The 18,816-nt window shown below is 36.3% G+C and overlaps 1 protein-coding gene and 1 pseudogene across 11 annotated transcripts in view; both read left to right on the top strand.

The window, feature by feature from the left end:
- The window catches only part of NEO1 (neogenin 1), a 235,571-nt gene that overhangs the window by 116,829 nt on the left and 99,926 nt on the right, over positions 1 to 18,816 (top strand). For all 11 annotated transcript variants that reach the window (XM_026478465.4, XM_026478468.4, XM_026478469.4 and 8 more), the window contains 2 exons: positions 4,143 to 4,297; positions 5,641 to 5,761. In XM_026478465.4, the coding sequence (XP_026334250.2) occupies positions 4,143 to 4,297; positions 5,641 to 5,761 (276 nt within the window). The remainder of the gene's footprint in view (positions 1 to 4,142; positions 4,298 to 5,640; positions 5,762 to 18,816) is intronic.
- Positions 11,284 to 12,618, top strand: LOC113240946 (40S ribosomal protein S3-like; annotated as a pseudogene).

The raw sequence follows: 18,816 nt of genomic DNA on the forward strand, positions 1-18,816 counted from the left end.
ATACACTTTGCCCAGTTCAAATAAATCATTCTTTTAAAATGTAGATTGATGATACTGAGAAATTACTGTAGCTACCAACCTGATGATGGTATTATAGTTTTGTTTAGAAATGGGAATTTTTGTTTTGTAGATGAAGTTACTTAAATTCTTATATATAAGATAATGTAATACCCGGGATTTGCTTTCAGAGTAATCTGGGGAAAGACACGGGATGGGTTAGGATGTAGTTGGAGTAGCACTAGCCATAAGTTGATAATTGTTGAAGCTGTATGACAGGTACATGGTGTTTATTATTATTTTCTCTGTAGTAAAAAGTTAAAAAGAGAGAGAGAGAACATAAAGTTGAAAGTTAAACTGCCTGGGCTCAAAATGCAGATCCGTCACTGACTAAGCTTTGTGACCCTATGGAACTACTTAGATTCTCTGTGTGTTAGTGTCCTTGTCTGTAAAATAGAAATAATATAATAATACCAAAATAATAGGGTTGCTGTGGCAAATAATGATAATAAGTGGAAACTATTTGTGAATGTTACCCAGTATCATACACCAAATATATAAACTAAAATCCTAAAGTTGCGGTTGTTTAGAGATCTTGGTGTGTTTAGGAATAGTTCAGTTGAGTTCCTTATTTAGTTTAGGAACAGACTGAAACACATGGCCAGCAAATGTCTACTGGTAGAACCAGAACTCAACTGGAAGTCTCTTGACTTCAGTCATTGCAGTGTCTTCACAGTAAATCATTATTGAATAATATTCAAATAAACTTAAATATCTGATCTTAAATAGGGAGCACTCAGGATCAAAAATATATTAGTTTTTTCCTGCATCTAAAATTTATTGCACTTCAAATGAAAACTCTTGTTTGTTCTTATTTGTCTCTTTTCTTTGAGAAGGAACAGATACACTTAACCAAAGGTGAGTCTAACTTCATCTGGAATTAAAAAAAAAAAAAAAAAAGCTTAATGAGCAATGTTAGGAACATTTTGAGGAAATAAAGGAATAAATGGAGAGTACTTGTTCTACCAAATATTTAAAAAATATTATATAGTTACAGTCATTAAGTTTGTGGTTCTGGTGGTTCAGGAATAGACAGATCAATGAAACCACTTAGTATTCAAAAATAACTCCCCCTCAAGGGTACATAGGATTTTAATATTAAAACTCTTTCAAATCAGGTACTCTTATTGGGACTGTTGAGGTTGCCATTTAGAAAAATGTAAAGCTGGGTACCTGGTAAAGTCCAGATTATTGCATTGACATACTAGAAGACGCAAGTGAGTTATCTTCATAGTACGGAAGCAGGGAAAACCTTTGGAGTAAGGATAATAAAATATAGGTGCCAAATAAAAGGGGAAGACTGATAAATTGTACCACATACAAATTGAAAACTGGTAGAACGGGGGCCTTAAGTAAAAGAGAAACGTAGAAACCGAGAAGAAATATCGGCAGCATGTATGAGACTATTAGTCCGGGTACAGTCAGGAGCCGGAAATCACACCAGGAATTTGAACAAGGAAATTTTAATATCAAGAATTATTAACTAGTGAAAGTGTTTTAACTACAAAAAAGGACAAAGTTAGGACTCTAAAGAATAAAGAAATAGTAAATATAAGGATCAGAAACTACCTCTAGAGCTGAAGGAGAGAATCCAAAAAGTGAACAGACTTGGACGAGGGCCTCCATGTCTGAAGCTGCAGTTCAGACCTTGGACAGGGGGTAGTTGCTGCCAGAGGACACATCCATGGGCCAGGCTGGCCCACAGATCTCCTTCTGGATTCCACAGACCTGAGAGCATGTGTGGAAAGTCACCCGCTGGGGTGCCATGGACTGACTGATGGGTAGGAAGTTTATCCATTCTTTCCCTCCTTTGGCTCCTACCACTTCCTGGGGTTTCTAACTACTCACTGTACTCTTACTCTTCATTAACCCAAATTATAAAGCTTGTCTGGACCTCTTCTCAGGACCTGCCCCACGCTAGCCGATGTAGTAGGCAAGAAAATGAAAAAAAGAGGAAAGCAGATGAGAAAGGAAGAAATGAAACTGTCTCTCTTCACAAACACCAGGATTATTTATGTAGATAATCCCACAATTGTCTATAAAAAGATGCTAGAACTAATGAGTGAGGTTAGTGTGAACACAGGATAAAAAGTTTAATATACATAAATCATTTCACCTCTGCATATTAGCAGTGAACAATTGAAAACTAAAAAAAAAAAAAAAAATTTACCACTTACAGTAGCACCAAAAAATATGAAATACTTAGGGAAACACCTAATAAAGTATGAACAAGGTTTGTATATTGAAAACTATGAAACAATGATGGGAGAAACCACAGAACGAAATAAATGGAGAGGTAACCCATATTCAGGGAAAGGAAGTCTCAATATTGTTAAAATGTCAAGTTGCGACAAATGTGACATAATCCCAGTCAAAATCCCAGCAGGCTAAAGCACATTTTAGCTCAACTATTAAAAAAAAAAAAAAGCTGCTCTTGTCATTGTTGGTTTTTTAATAGAACTAGCTGACAGTGAAGCTTGCTGCTTTGTGATATAGGGAGGCTTATCATTTGAAACAGGGATCAATGAGACTCCTTGTCAAGGAAGTCATATAGGATGGGACCCCTGGGTGGCTCAGTCCTTAAGCGTCTGCCTTCGACTCAGGGCATGATCCCAGATTCCTAGGATTGAGCCCCGCATCAGGCTCCCTGCTCCACTAGGAGCCTGCTTCTTCCTCTCCCACTCCCCCTGCTTGTGTTCCCTCTCTCGCTGGCTGTCTCTCTCTCTGTCAAATAAATAAATAAAATCTTAAAAAAAAAAAAAGTCATATAGGAAATTACAACATTAAGTGGGAGGTTGGACTAGATGATCTGCTCTCCCCCTTCTAATTCAGAGTCTTACTCTGTTATTTATAAGTCCGTGTTTTACAATTTTGGAGCAAGGAGAAAGGGAAATACTGGAATATTTAGGTTTTTTCAAATATACTTAGCCTTTCCCCAAAGATCCTGTTACTCTTTCTCCCACCCTTAAACACTGTTTCATGCAGTGAGGGATGTTACAAGTGAAGGGTGTTGTATGAGTGAACTCTATAAGGCCTCTGATGTGACATTTGTAAGCCTTTTTTTAAAGTTGTTGTTACTTATCACGCTGACTGAAAAGAAAAATGTCAGTTTTCTCAATTTTCTTGAATTTTGATTACGCTTCTTCCAAAATGGTAAAAGTCTTAGGGAAGTAGTCTTTTAATGCTCATTTTTAGACAGCTTAGAATATTCATTTTGTTGGGTAATCGTTCTTTCTGATGGCTGAGTAGTATTCCATTGTATATATGGACCACATCCAACATTTGCAGCAACATGGACGGGACTGAAGGAGATTATGCTAAGTGAAACAAGTCAAGCAGAGAAAGACAATTATCATATGGTTTCACTCATTTGTGGAACATAAGGAATAGCAAGGAGATCGGTAGGAGAAGGAAGGCAAGCATGAAGGGGGCGGTAAACAGAAGGGGGAATGAACCACGAGAGACTATGGACTCTGGGAAACAAATTGAGGGCTTTAGAGGGGAGGGGGTGGGGGAATGGGATAGGCTGGTGATGGGTATTAAGGAGGGCATGTATTGCATGGAGCACTGGGTGTTATACTCAATGAATCATGGAACATTACATCAAAAATTAATGATGTACTGTACGGTGACTAACATAACATAATAAAAAATTTAAAAATATTCATTTTGTCGATTTCTTCAATATAGTCAATTTAGTAAATATTTATCAACAAGGAAACTCAGAAATTATCTTTATAATTATTCTTCCCATTAATTGTACCAGAATATCAGTTCTTAAAAATACTGTGTTCCTATCATATATTTTAATTTTTAAGAAATTTTTATTTTAAGTAGGCTCCACACGCAACGTGGGGCTTGAACTCACGATGGAGATCAAGAGTTACCTGTGCTACCGACTGAGCCAGCCAGGCACCCCCTAACATATATTTTAAATATATATTTGTTATATGCTTTTGTAAAAATATGTGAAAACCTCAAATAATAAGTAAAAATCGTGTGAATTCTAGGATTTAAAAAAATTGCTTGAAATATGAACAGATATTTTTATTTTTATTAATATCCTGATTTCTTCTGTTTTAAAGCCCAACCTGAATTCCTGAAACAGCCTACTAATATATATGCTCACGAATCAATGGATATTGTATTTGAGTGTGAAGTGACTGGGAAACCAACTCCAACAGTGAAGTGGGTCAAGAATGGGGATATGGTTATCCCAAGTGATTACTTTAAGATTGTAGTAAGTATTTTTCAAAGGACACTTATCTCTGAAACCTCTAAATGTCTTTAAATGTAATTACTAAGAGATCTGTTGTCTTACATATGCCAGTTGATGTACTGCAGGTGAAGACAGGAAAATACGCATAGAATGTAATCTCTTCATTAGCTGATGAGAAAGCTGAGCGTAGATGTACTTTGGTAGCTTGTATCAGATCACATAGCAAGTCAGTAGCTGAACTAAGCCTAACGTCCAGATCTCCTGACCAGCAGTTTGGTATTCCAACCCAAACCTGCTAGTACTCTCATTAAACACAGTTGTCACTACTTTCTCGGTAATGATTATCCTGTGTGTGCACCAGTTGTCTTCATAGTTCTCCATTCAGAGAACAGAAATCTGTCCTTCATATACGGATGCCCAGGCCTTTCTAAAGAAGTATGACCCAGGGTTGGACGATTGTTGTGACAATAGATAAAAAGACTCTTAAGAAGTAAATAGCATTAAATGTATTTAAGAATAGTCAGCCATTATTGCTTTTTATTTGATACATGGTTAAATGCTTAGTAAATATTGTCTCCTATTATTATTATCATTATCTAAATCCTAGTAATAAAATTATCTAAGTTTTGGTAATAAGGATTAATATCTTAAGGTGTATACATGGCATTCATAGAAATAATTCAGAAGTAATTATGGTTGTTACTGGTGTAATGTCTTATAAATTTTTCATATAAGTAATTCATTCTTAATAGGAATATATTTTCTATTCTGAAATGCATAATCTCATAAGTTACAAAAAGTAATTCACAAGTATTTAAATTAAAAAGCAATGTGTTACAGCTAAATGAGAATTTTTACTTTTATCAGTTTCATATTATTCTTAAAAATCCTTAAACCAAATTATATTAATAACAATATTTGACATTTATATAGTTCTTTATAATTTAAGGAAAGCTTGTATATATGTATCCTCATTTAATTTATTGTAGACTAATTTGTTAGAACTGATGATATTAGAGATAATTTTAAGAAAATGCCTTGAATTCACAAATTCAGACTTTTACTATAGTCACATGGTATCATCCGTCCTACATTTTTCCAACCAAAGGTGTAGGTTTGCAAACACTGTGGATATTACTTTCCGTAAGGATTACGTTCTTAATTGGTTAGTTACAGTGTTTCCTGTTCTAGTCAGTTAAATCAGTACCTTGTCAATAAAATTGAGTTAACAGGTACATAGATAATATTTAATAGCTGAATCATGCAATTTTACTTATTTTTCCTCCCCAGAAAGAGCACATCCTTGAGATTTTGAACTAATGTTCATCAGTCGAATCATAAAATTTTATGTTTTTCTTTCTCAGAAGGAACATAATCTTCAAGTTTTGGGTCTGGTGAAATCAGATGAAGGGTTCTATCAATGCATTGCTGAGAATGATGTTGGAAATGCACAGGCTGGAGCCCAACTGATAATCCTTGAGCATGGTAAGAGGGGCTAAAATAGTAAAATGAAAGAGGCTGACTGTGTTTGAGGAATTAGTATCTATCACAGTACCTATTACTCTAGGATACCTCATGATTCATAACCCATTTGTAAAGACCAGTATATGACATAGCTAAGAGGAAAAGAAAGCAGCCTAAATATCTTCTATTACTTAAAATGACGTAGAAACACAACTTTGGGTAATACTGAAAAGGAAAACTAATCAATTACAGTCTTACACAAATGAATGTTCTTCATATTTCAGTCATTTTAATCTCACAAATATATTTCTGCTCTATTAAAATAGAAAAACTTAAAGTACTATTTATTTTGCATTGAATTTTTTCCAGAATAAAAACAACACGCCTTTTCTGATTATCACACACACACAAAATGCTTATTATAAATTCAGACAACACTGAAAAGTAAAAAAGGGGGAAAACCCTACCTTTTATCAGTCAGAGTCAGTTCTGGGGAAACCACACAATAATTTGAGCAGATAATCTTGACTATAAAGAACCATTAACTATAACAGGATTAGACTAACAAGGGGAGGGCTGGCAAGAGGTAAAGACAACCCTAGTGACTATAAGAATGGCAGATACAAAGAGCAGCCACAAGCTGTCGGTCTGAGAGAGAGTGTTAAGCTCCTCAGGACTGAAATCCAGACTGTGTTGGAGAGGGTGTGGCCATGTTTTCCTGGACACAGAGAAGTTGCTCTGCTATTGAAACCTGCTCAAAACCCAGGGTCTGGTGTGCTAGGCACCCAGTCACAAGGAGGTGTTTCCCTGAAGGCATTCTGCTACAAAACCACCTGAGGGGTTGGGGTGTTGGGAGAAGCTGCCGTCCAGCTGATACAATTTAAAAGATATGTCCTCTGCAGAGAAAAGACAGATAAGTGCCCATCTTCATTTTTGCAGAGCAGGTGATAAAGGATGAATTTGGAATTGAGGGGCAATAAATTGATAATGGCACATGCTCCACATCCTCCCTGCTGGGAGTACTACATGTGGACATGCGCAGATGTGTGTATAGTTTGATAATGCATTTTCTTGGAACAACGTGCTGTGAACATCTTCTCCTGTCAATAAATAGATAGATCTATATCAACATTTTCCATCGTTGCACAGTATATTTGCACTTTGTTTTGTGTGAGTGATTCCTTATTGGTTAACATTTAAATTGTTTCCTATGTTTTACTATTATGAACAATGCTATGCGGAACTTCTTTATATGATTATTTTCTCATACTAAATTACTAGAAGTTGAATCGTTGGATAATCTGTGTCAAATTGATAAGGATACCTGTTGGATGTATTATCGTTTTAGCAAGAAGAACATTTTTCATTTTGTGCAGTTCTGAAGAATACATGAAAAAGATAATGCTTTAGACATGTAGTCTGGTGTCTGAGTCAGATTAAGTTCAGGTTCCAGTGTGGCCCCAGCTCTATAGCCCAGGTGCAGAAGCTACTGGTAAAGATAGTGGCTAATTTGGCTTTTCACTAAAATAGCATATAAGATTTTTATAAGCTCTTTCTTGACAATGTATTTGAGAGTACTATTATAAAAAGAAATAAAATATTAGAACTGCTCTTTTTTCTTCCTATGTTTGTGAATTATACCTTTCCCTATTTATTGAAAAGGATTTATAGAAACTTGTCACTTTTCCATCTTGGCAAATGCCTCAGTATGATTGCCAAATCAGGCACTAAAGTAGATAAGATCGTTTCCATTTATTAGGGGCAGTGATTTTCCTTAGTAAAATTTGTGAATCTCTTGGGGTGATTTACATGGAACTAAATAAAGGAATTTCAGTAAATCTGTGTTTGGGATTACCATTATAGATTTAACTCTAATAGTATAAATGGTTGGCTATGCTGCCCGATCTCTAAACTAATCCTAATTGGGTTTTCCTCTGAAAATGTTTGGATAGCATAATTATAGTTGCAGTGTGTGTTTTTTTCCTTTTTGAGACAACATTTCAAAAACAGACAACATTTTTGGGCTGGCAGAAGTTTTTAGTAACCTTGTCAGGGATGAATTAAGAATGTGTGAATTATAAGAAAGAGTCATGTTACTAATTTTGCTGTTTTAATTTGCAAGATAAATATTTATGTGGGAAAGCTAAAAGAGAATATAACAATTTATAAGGTCTGATCTCTGTCTTTCTGGAGTTTATAGTATTATAAAGGATGTAAGAGATGTGTACAACTTAATACCCAGTCCTTAATAAGAGTTCTTTTTATAATACAAATAAAGCAGCATACAATTAGAAAGAGAGGAATTCTTTCTGTGTGATTAGGGAAATTTTTTCACAAAAAGTATCCCTTTTGTAATCGACCTTGAATTATAAGAATTCCAGATGTTAAAAAGAGGGTTTGGGTCAGTATGGAAATAGAGCACTTGTTCCTTTAGGAAGTTAGCCTCTGAAGGCAGAGTAGGATCAGATTGATCACGGCCTTGATTGTAAAGAGTCAAATACAATACTGTAGGAAGGCAGTCTGACGATAAAGTCAGGTTTAATTAGAAGAAGTCCATTTGAGGGGCACCTGGGTGGCCCAGTTAGTTAAGCATCCAGCTCTTGGTTTCAGCTCAGGTCATGATCTCAGGGTCGTGAGATCAAGCCCCACGTCAGATTCCACAGAGTCTACTTGAAGTTCCCTCTCCCTTTGCCCCTCCCCCTACTTGCTCTCAAATAAATATAAAATCTTTTTTAAAAAAAAGTCCATCTGAAACTAATATAACACTGTATGTTAACTGGAATTAAAATAAAAAAATAAAAAGGCAAAAAATAAAAAATAAAAATACAATCATTCCACACACAAAAAGAGAAGAAGAAGGCAGATAGGAGGAGGCAGCTAGTTGAAGGAATATTGTTACAAGAGACCATTGTGAGATAAGTACTACTAGAAAAATAGAAAGGATTCTAATAAGATATTAGTGATTTATCTAATCCAGACTTTATCAGCTGAATATTAAACATTGTTATAGAGAAGTCAAGGATACTTCCCAGGTTTTCTCTGGGTCACTGGAAGAGTGGTGATGCCTTTCGAAAACAGAAAAGGAAGGTGAATTGAAGTGGAAGGGGGACTTCTACTCAGCATGTGAAGAGTGGGCACAGAACATCCGACTCTTACCTACAATAACAAGCTGGATAATCTACAAAATCATAATTTGTCTGAGCCCATCAGAGAGCTCAGCTTGCAAAACAGCCGAGTAACCTAAATTCCAAAGAATGGTACACCCCTTTGCCCCCAGAGAATGGGTCATTAATTCTTTGACTTTTGGCAGAGCATGAGAGAAAGAAATGACTGCCATAAAAGTGGATCAGAAGAAATCGACTAAAGTTTTGGTTTTTTGTTTTTGTTTTTGTTTTTTAAAGATTTTATTTATTTATTTGACAGAGAGAGACAGCCAGCGAGAGAGGGAACACAAGCAGGGGGAGCGGGAGAGAAAGAAGCAGGCTCCCAGCGGAGGAGCCTGATGTGGGGCTCGATCCCAGAACGCCGGGATCATGCCCTGAGCCGAAGGCAGTTGCTTTTAACAGCTGTGCCACCCCGGCGTCCCTCGACTAAAGTTTTAATTGATTGTTAAAGACTCAGTGTGTACTAGTCTGGAATACCTGAGGGCCCCAGATGAAAGGGGAGTTCATACATGCTTGCAGATACATTTCCCTGGAACTCCGCAGGATACTCACTGTGAAGACTGGTGGCAAAGCAGAGACTCGAGAAGTCATTTTGGTGGTGAAGAGGTGAAAGAGGTAATCTGTGGCACCTGGGAAATAGGTGCAAGGCCCCTCTAATTTACTCAGACTCCTTTAAGCCTCAAACCAGTGAGGGAGGGGCAGAAAGCCTTATTTCGTAAATTTCTGGGGGGAAGAGTAGAAGCAAAACCTTTCTGCTTCTAGAGGGAGGAAGCCTCTGGTGCATAGGGCCTACCTAATACTGAGGCTGGACAGGGACAACTGAAAATCCTACTTGCCCCACCACCAAGTAAGAGCCAAAAGGTTTCTACAGCCGGGGAAGGTCAAGAATAGAGAGAAATCCGTATGTAGTAGAGGTATGCAGAAATGGTTGAAAGCTGAGAGGAAAACAGATAAATTGAGAAAAACTCTCTGGCACTTCATCTCTCTTCTTTTGCACAAGATAATGATAGGTCCACCATTAGAAGAATTTAAGGGGCGCCTGGGTAGCGCAGTCGTTAAAGCGTCTGCCTTCGGCTCAGGGCGTGATCCCGGCGTTATGGGATCGAGCCCCACATCGGGCTCCTCCGCTGGGAGCCTGCTCCTTCCTCTCCCACTCCCCTGCTGTGTTCCCTCTCTCGCTGGCTGTCTCTGTCCAATAAATAAATAAAATCTTTAAAAAAAAAAAAAAAAGAAGAAGAATTTGAAACCTGTGGTGTGCTAATGGTAACTAAAACAACAGTATAATCTGTACCAAGCTCAATTCTTGTCTAAATTGACTTAACCTCTCCACACTAATGGCTTGACAGAATAGACATGCCGTGTTCCAACTATAAATAATAATAATCTCCGTCTCTGCTATTCTGTACACCATGCCTAGCATTCAGTCAAAAGTTATTGGACATAGAGAGGACAAGGGAAAACTGGCCCATTGTTGAGGGATCAACAGAAAGGAGACCCAGATGCTGAAACTATTAGGGACTTTAAACTAATCATTATTAGTATGTTAAAGGATTTAGTGGAAAAAGTAGTAGCTTGAGTGAACCAGAGGAGGAATTTGGCAGAAAGATGGAAACCATAAAGAGTTTGAAGATATTTATATTTGTCCAGAGAGTGAAAGGGTTCTTTAACCAAGGAAGGGGAATTAAAAAGAATAATGGTATCAGAGATGAAATATTTACTCAGAGTCATCAGTAGACTCAACACAGCTGAGGAAATAGTCAACCAACTTGAAGATAGTTCAGTATAAATTATTTAAACTGATATAAAAGATAAAAAGAGGTTGAAAAGAATATCTAAGATGGGAAAATAAAAGATGGTATAAGTAAATGGGAGTCTCACAAAGAAAAGAGAACAAGAACAGAACAGGAAAAAACATATTTAAATAGATAATGGCCAAAATTTTTAAAAATAAACAAGATCAGATTACAGGTCAAAGAAGAAGAGGCTCAGACAGTCCCAAGTAGGCTAATAATAATAATGATAGTAGTAGGTAGTAGTAATAAAAGAAAACACACCTATACACATCATAGTTAAACTACTGAAAAACAGGGGCACCTGGGTGGTTCAGTTGGTTAAGCATCTGGCTTCAGCTCAGCTCATGATCCTGGTGTCCTGGGATCGAGCCCCATGTCAGGCTCCCTGTTCAGTGGGGAGCCTGCTTGTCCCTATGCCTCTCTGTCCGCCCGCTCATGCTCTCTCTCTCAGTCTCACTCTCTCAAATAAATAAAATCTTTAAAAAAAAATAAACTACTGAAAACCAAACATAAGAATTCTTGAAGGCAGCCAGAAAGTTTTAACAAGACACAGAGGACTTATTCCTTTCGGTGCTGCGATGGCAGGATGGTGGTGTAGGTTTCTAAGAAGAGGAAGTTTGTCGCTGCTGGCATCTGCAAAGCTGAACTGAATGAGTTTCTGACTTGGGAGCTAGCTGAGATGGCTACTCTGGAGTTGAGGTCCAAGTTACACCAACCAGGACTGAAATCATTAACTTGGCCACCAGGATGCAGAATGTTCTTGCTGAGAAGGGCCGGCTGATCCAGGAATTGACCACTGCGGTTCAGAAGAGGTTTGGCTTCCCTGAGGGCAATGTGTAGCTTTATGCTGGAAAGGTGGCCACAAGAGGTCTGTGTGCTATTGCCCAGGCAGAGTCTCTGTTCCAGACTCCTAGGAAGCCTTGCTGTGTAGAGGGCCCTCTGTCGTGTGCTGTGTTTCATCACGGAGAGTGGGGCCAAGACTGTGAGGTCATGGTGTCTGGGAGGCTCCCAAGGACAGAGGGCTAAATCCATGAGGTTTGTGGATGCATGATGATTCACAGTGGGGGACCCTGTTAACTACCACGTTGACACTACATCGCTCAGATAGGGTGTGCCAGTTAGATAGCATGATCAAAATGAAGATCGTGCTTCCCTGGGATCCAAATGGTAAGACTGGCCCTAAGAACCCCCACCTGACCATGTGAGCATTGTGGAAACCAGATATGAGATACTGTCTACCACCGCCATCTTGGAACATAAGAGTGGGGAGCCAGAGCCACCTGCCGTGCCACAGCCAGTACCCACAGCATAACAGGGTCTCCTTGGTGGCTGGATCTGGAGTTTGGATATTACTCTGTAAAGACCTTTGATAAAATCTTTGAAAAAGACACACAGCCTGAATAGACTGTACATTCACTATTTGAACTGAGGATTTTATTGCCCAAAGGGAACATTACTTCATTTATTCTTAGGGCTGCCTGGCTCATGATACTTCTGTGTTTTCCATGAAATCCTTGGTTTCAGCTGTGATTGTGAGGCAAGAGCCAGAATAGAAGGACCTAAGCAGAGCTAACCAGAGGGATATCCTGTGGGGAAGTGACTGTGTGGTGGTGAAGGCTGATTGCTAACAGGACAGCACCTTGATTAATAATTCACTGCAGTTTGGGTTTATAGGTTTAAGAGGGATGTATTTAAAATGGTTTTCTTACCTGATGTATGAGGAAATCTGTATTGCACATAGTAAATAAATACAGTGCCCATTTAAAAAAAAAAAGACACAGAGGAACAAAGATAAAAATCACAGCACACATTTTACCAGAAATGGTACAAGTCAGAAGACAATGGAGTAGCACTTCTAAAGTTCTAAAAGGAAAAAAAAGTCAACCCAAATAATATACCCAGGAAAAATATCTTTCAAAAATGAACGTGAAATAGAGAACTTTTCAGAACAAAAGCTGAGAAAATTCATTGTCAGCAGACCTGTGCTACAAGAAATGTTAAAGTTCTTTAGGCAGAAGTAGTGTGATACCTGACAAACTTGCAGGGTTTTCACAAAGAAACAAATGGGCCAGAATGGTTTAAAAACAAAAAAGTAAATATAAAATTCTTTCTTGTTTTCATCACTTTAAGAGATAATTTACTATCTAAATAGGAGAGCAAAGGGCTAGACAGTAAATAATTTAGATTTTGTGGGCCAGTGTCTGTCACAGCTACTCAACTCTGCCCTTGTAGCGTCAGATCCGCCATATAAATCAAACTACCTTGACTTCCCAGAAAGCTTTATTTGCAAATAAGAGGTGGCATATCCTTTTTGTTGATCTAAAGAAAAATAATTTATAGCATATAAAATTAAAATTCATGACAAAACAGTAAAGTTTTTAACAAACTTTTTTAGCAAAAAATTACTGTAGAATTCAAAATAGTTTACAATATAAATATAATAGAAAAATATAAAAGTATAAAATATCAATATCATAGTTTCTAGTATATAAATACAGAAAAATACATACAAAAATATAAAATAGAAAAATAGTTTATAACATATAAAATTAAAATATATGACAAAACTGAAGTTTTAACAACTCTTTAAAAAATTACAGTAGAATTGAAAATAAACTTGTAAGATCTTTATATCACATATCAGATCATAATATATGAAGTAGACTGATCATTTAAAAATGCATATCATAAAACTTGTAGGGGACTTACTAAAAAGTAGAGAGAGATTTGGCTAATAAGTGAATAGTGGAAATACAGTGGAATCTTAAGAATTAATCTAAAAGAAGTAAGGAAAAGAGGAAAAAGGAACAAAGAATAAATGGGACAAATAAAAAACAACTAGCAAGATAGATTTGAATCTTTATCAATTATTGCATTAAATGTAAATCCTTTAGGCCTTAAAATAAGTCTCAAACATCTAATAGCATTTAAATCATCTAAAGTATATTCTTTGACTTCAGGGGCATTAAACTAAAGCTCAATAACAGATACCAGAAAATCCTCAAATATTTGGAAGTTAAACAGCCGTCTACATGGGTCAAAGAACAAGTCACAGGAAATTAGAAGCTATTTTGAACTGAATGAAAATGAAAATACAACTTACCAAAATTTATAGAATGCAGTTAAAGTAGTTTTTTGAAGGAAACTTATTTATTTATTTATTTATTTATTTATTTATTTATTTATTTATTTATTTTAGATTTATTTATTCTAGAGAGAGAGAGTATGAATGGGAGGGGAAGAGGGAGAGGGAGAGAGAATCCCAAGTAGACTCTGTGCTGAGCACGGAGCCCGATCTCATGACCCTCAGGTCACAACCTGAACCAAAACAGTCGGATGCTGAATGAACTGCACCACCCAGGCACCCCGCTGAAGGAAGCTTTTAAAAGCTAGATAAAAAAGAGCAAATTAAATCTAAAGCATTCAGAAGATGAAAATGATAAGAGAAATAAATGAAATGGAAAACAGAGTAAATGAAACCAAGAGTTGGTCCTTTGAAAAGATCCGTTTAATTGGAATATGTTTAACCACACTGATCAAGAAAAACAAAAAATTACCAAATTAAGAGTGAAAAGGGAGGACATCGTTACAAAGCCTATGGACTTTAAGAGGATATAAGGGATTATTAGGAACAACTTTATGCCAGTAAGTTTAAAAAAGAAAGTAATAGAGCTGGTTTGTTCAGGACGTAAAGCATCAGTTTAAGATGTGTTGGGTTTAGGTTATAATAGAAAACTAGATAAAAATGTCTAGAATCAGAGGGCAGTTCATGTCCGAAGGTCAGGAAAGAGGTTGAAGAAGAAAACAGGATTCGGGTTTGATAAATTTTAAGAGGTTTAACCAACCTCTTGCTACAAAGTAAGGCAGCTAAGTATTTTATGTTCTTACATGTAGAGACTATTGTGTCCCCAATTTTTACGTGGTAGTCTTTCACACTATTGTGAATTAAAACTCCTTAACTCTCTCTTTAGTAAATGGAGTTAGAAGGGATCATATATTATCTAGTCATTTATCTGCCTCCATACGATTTCTTAGCTAGAGTTCATCCCTGCGTATTGTCTTGAAGATCTGCATGGATACCATTGCTGTAATCTTTGGATAAATTTTTTTGCCATGTGTGTTTTTTTCTTAATGATCAAAAAATTCGTTTTGTTTCTGTCTTAAACCACCACAGTTTTCTAGGGACTTGCATCTCAACCTCTTATTTTATCTACTTAAAGATAGCATTTATTCCCTTACTGTTTTTTCCTTCTTATCATTTCCAGGTATTTAAATTATTTCTAATAGAACCTCTTCTATTCGAAAAAAATCTCTTTAATCCCATTCTTGTGCACATCATTTAAAAAATATGGTGGCCTATATAAGAAGCTGGGGGGAAAAACTTATATTGCAGAAATAACACTTCATAATATTTGAATGTATGAAAAAGTGAAATCACAAATCATTGTGGATTGAAAGATGCCTACATTACATGATACATGGACAGTTGCTATAAAGAATTAAATTATGTATTTACCTTGTGTCAAAACAAAATATAGAGAGTAAAATTTTAATTGAATCCATAAAAATGTTGAAAGATGGTAGAAGAGTCTTGCCACTTGCTTTTACATGTAAAAGGAGTAAGAGAGAATACAGAGGGAAAGTTGGTACTTTCGGGTATAAAAATTTAATTCTTCTGTATATAAGTATGAGAAATAACTAAATTGAAGAGGAGACAAGGTAGGGAAGAAATTTAATACTCTGAATATCTAAGAGTGCACACAAATGGAGATGATAAAATAACTAACATAAACATACAGTTCACAATAGAGCAAAGATAATTTCTAAACATGACAAATGTTCCACTTCACAAAGATGTAAGACTAAATCAGTGCGATGTCATTTTTGCCTAATGAAGATTTTATCTTTTAATGAACATTACTTTATAACGGTTGGTTAGGGTGTGGTTAGGGTTGTGCCTGTCAGTGAAAATATAAATGGTTACATCATTTACTAAAACCATTTTGACAATCATATGTTAAAAATTACTGACTCAACCCATTAATTGTTCTTTTAGGATTTTTTCCTAAGGAAGAAATCAAAGATTTGGACAAAGACTGTTTATATCAGCATTTGTAATTTAAAAAGAAAAAGGGATAAATAGAGAAAGAATAGGAAAGGACTGACTTGTCCCCAAACCGAGGAGTTAGTTAAAATAATTATAATACAACATTCTGATGGAAGTTACTTGGCCATTAAAAAACCACTTCTCTGAACACTCTTTAATGGTACCAGGAAACTCTCAGGGTATAATGTCAAGTAGAGAAGTAAAATACAAAATTATATATGCCAAATAATCTGAGTTTAGTTTAAAAAATTATATACACACATTTAGACATTCCCATAGCAAAATATTAACAATTGTTACCTTTGGATACTAATATTTTTTCAGTTTTCTAAAATAACCATATATTCCTTCTATAATCAATAAAGGTTTTTTCATAACTGAATACTAAAGCTACCTTTCAGTGCTGAAATTTAGAAAATATATGAAACACATAATTTTGAGGACTTCCTGCCAAAATCATCATAGATGGAAGAATTACAAACACTTCCCTTCATAAGAGTTGGGTTGTATTGCAGGAAGTAAACAGAGCAGTTTCCAGTAGACCTCGCTGCTATCCCTGATTTGGTAGGACAAGTCCTAGAGGCTTGAGCAGCCTGAAGGAGGAAGGATGGGAACTTCGAGCCCCTTTTCGCTTTGCATTCATTACCATTGCAAATCTCTAAGAGTAAAATAGAATGTGTGTATGTTGCATTCCCAGATCTGTTTGACCGTGGAACTTTTGTCTTTTTTTAAGTGGACCCATTAAATTCTTAAAGAGCACAATTTGGGAAACACTGATGTAGAGATATTGAAAGGAGGATGGACAAAATAGAGGTGGGCAAACAATGGCCCACAGGCCAAGTCCAGCCAACCTCCTGCTTTTGTAAGTAAAGTTTTATGGAGACACAGCCACACTTGTTTACTGATTATCTGTATCTGTCTGTAGTTGTTTTCACACTCTGACGGCAGAGATGAGTAGTTTAGACAGAGATCACATGACCCAGCAGGCCTGAGATATTTACTCTGCCCTTTACAGAAGGAGCTTGGGAACACTGGTAAGAATGATAGCAATCTTTCAGCCCTGGTAGTTTGTGATTCTAAGTTATTTCTGGTCAGTGGAAGTCTGTTTCAGGTAAAAGTTTTTAAATGAAAAATTGGGGGGGTAGGTGGAAAAAGGCAGAAGAAGGGCAGGAGAGTGACAGATACAAGGATAACAGAATAAAGTCAGACTTCGTGTGTGAGTAACTAGGAAATGTGCAATGGTGACTGACTCCAAGGAGGAGTTGTTAGCACAACTACAGAGCACAGAGAGTTTGCTAGCACATCTTTGTGGCTGACATTTAGTACTTAAGTACTAGAAACACCGTGGAGTAAATTATTGAAAGTGGAAAGAGGGGCGCCTGGGTGGCTCCGTCGGTTAAGCCTCCGACTCTTAGTTTCAGCTCCGGTAATGATCTCAGGGTTGTGAAATCGAGTCCCGAGTCGGATTCTGTGCTCAGTGTGGAGTCTGCTTGTCCCTCTCCCTCCCCCTTTGCCCTTGCCCCTGCTCATGCATGTGTGCTCTCTCTCTCTCAAATAAATAAAATCTTTTAAAAAAGGGAGGGGGGAAGAAATCTCTTGTGATGGTGTTTACCTTCATGCATCTGGTTTAAAAATAATATTGAAAGGATTTGAGCATCTTTGAGACCAAGTCTTATTTCTGTAGATGGAATTTTTTGATTTCTACTGGGTACTGGCTATAATACTGGCCATCAGCCTGCTGGGTCGTGCTTGGTTACAAAAAGGTACTTCAGAGCACCCACAATTGGCCTGTGATAGAATTTGGATGATGTAGTTTTTAAGTTAATTATCACCTTTGAATATAAAATGAAATTTTGTAATTATAGTTAAAATATATAAGACACTAAGAACAGCATTCTTAGTATCTTATAGAAGCAACAGCAGTAGGAGGCAAAATTTCTAATTGGGAAGTAGAATTTGAGAATGAGTATTTTTCCAACATATTTTCATTTTATTCCTCCAGCTTTATTGAGATATAATCAACATTTAACATTGTGTAAGTTTAAGGTGTACATAATGTAAAATGTTTAGCACAGTAAGGTTACTTAACACATTCTTTACCTCGCATAATCAGCATTTTGTTAGTTATGGTAAGAACATGGTGAGTTCAGCTCTCCTACAACTTTCAGTTACACAGTACAGTATTGTTTGCTGGAGTCACCGTGCTGTACATTCCACCCCAGACCTTATTCCTTTGTAAGTGGAAGTTTGTACCGTTTGACCAACATCTCCCTATTTCCCTCACCCTCAGTCCCTGGTAATCGTTATTCTTCTCTGTGTTTCTAGGAGTTCAGTGTCAAACATAACTTTCTTAAAATATTTAAAACGCTATTTTTAATATTTACTTTCATGCATTTCTAGGAACAGCAGCTCTTGATTTTAGAAGATCTTGTAGTTTTAAAAATATTTAATCATAATAGTATTTTTATTTGCTGCCAATTAAATTAATATTATCTGTCATTTTGTTCTAAAATACTTTCTCTTATAATTGTCAACTGAATGATTTTTTAAGTATTAGCATTGTTATAAATTACTGCAGTTAAGAGTAGTGAGAATTAAGTAAAATGTGTTTTGTGCATTAACTTTTTATTAGCCTTTCTTCCTGTCCCTTTGAATTTAAAAATAGATTCCAGAATTATCTTGTAAGATTTAAATTTAAAAACACAAAAGTTTTTTTCTTTGTGCATTCATTCATATCAAGTCTGATACTTGGCAGTTTTTTAGTTCCAGTAAGGGAAGATGGGTTGGTGAAAAGGGAGTAACATGAACTTGTTTTTAGTAAAGGAAATTCATACTTTACCAGCTCATTAAATGACTTCTAGGATATTATGGCCATGGTAGATAAGGACACATATTGAGTTTTACTTTTTTTTTTTTTTTTGACAGAATTATTTCCAAAAAATTCCATATAGTATCTAAGGTAAATATTGAATAATAGAAGTTCTGGAATAAGTGACTCATGGCCTGGCATGA

Source organism: Ursus arctos, unplaced genomic scaffold, assembly GCF_023065955.2.
Source record: "Ursus arctos isolate Adak ecotype North America unplaced genomic scaffold, UrsArc2.0 scaffold_28, whole genome shotgun sequence".
In the NCBI taxonomy this organism is placed as follows: Eukaryota; Metazoa; Chordata; class Mammalia; order Carnivora; family Ursidae; genus Ursus; species Ursus arctos.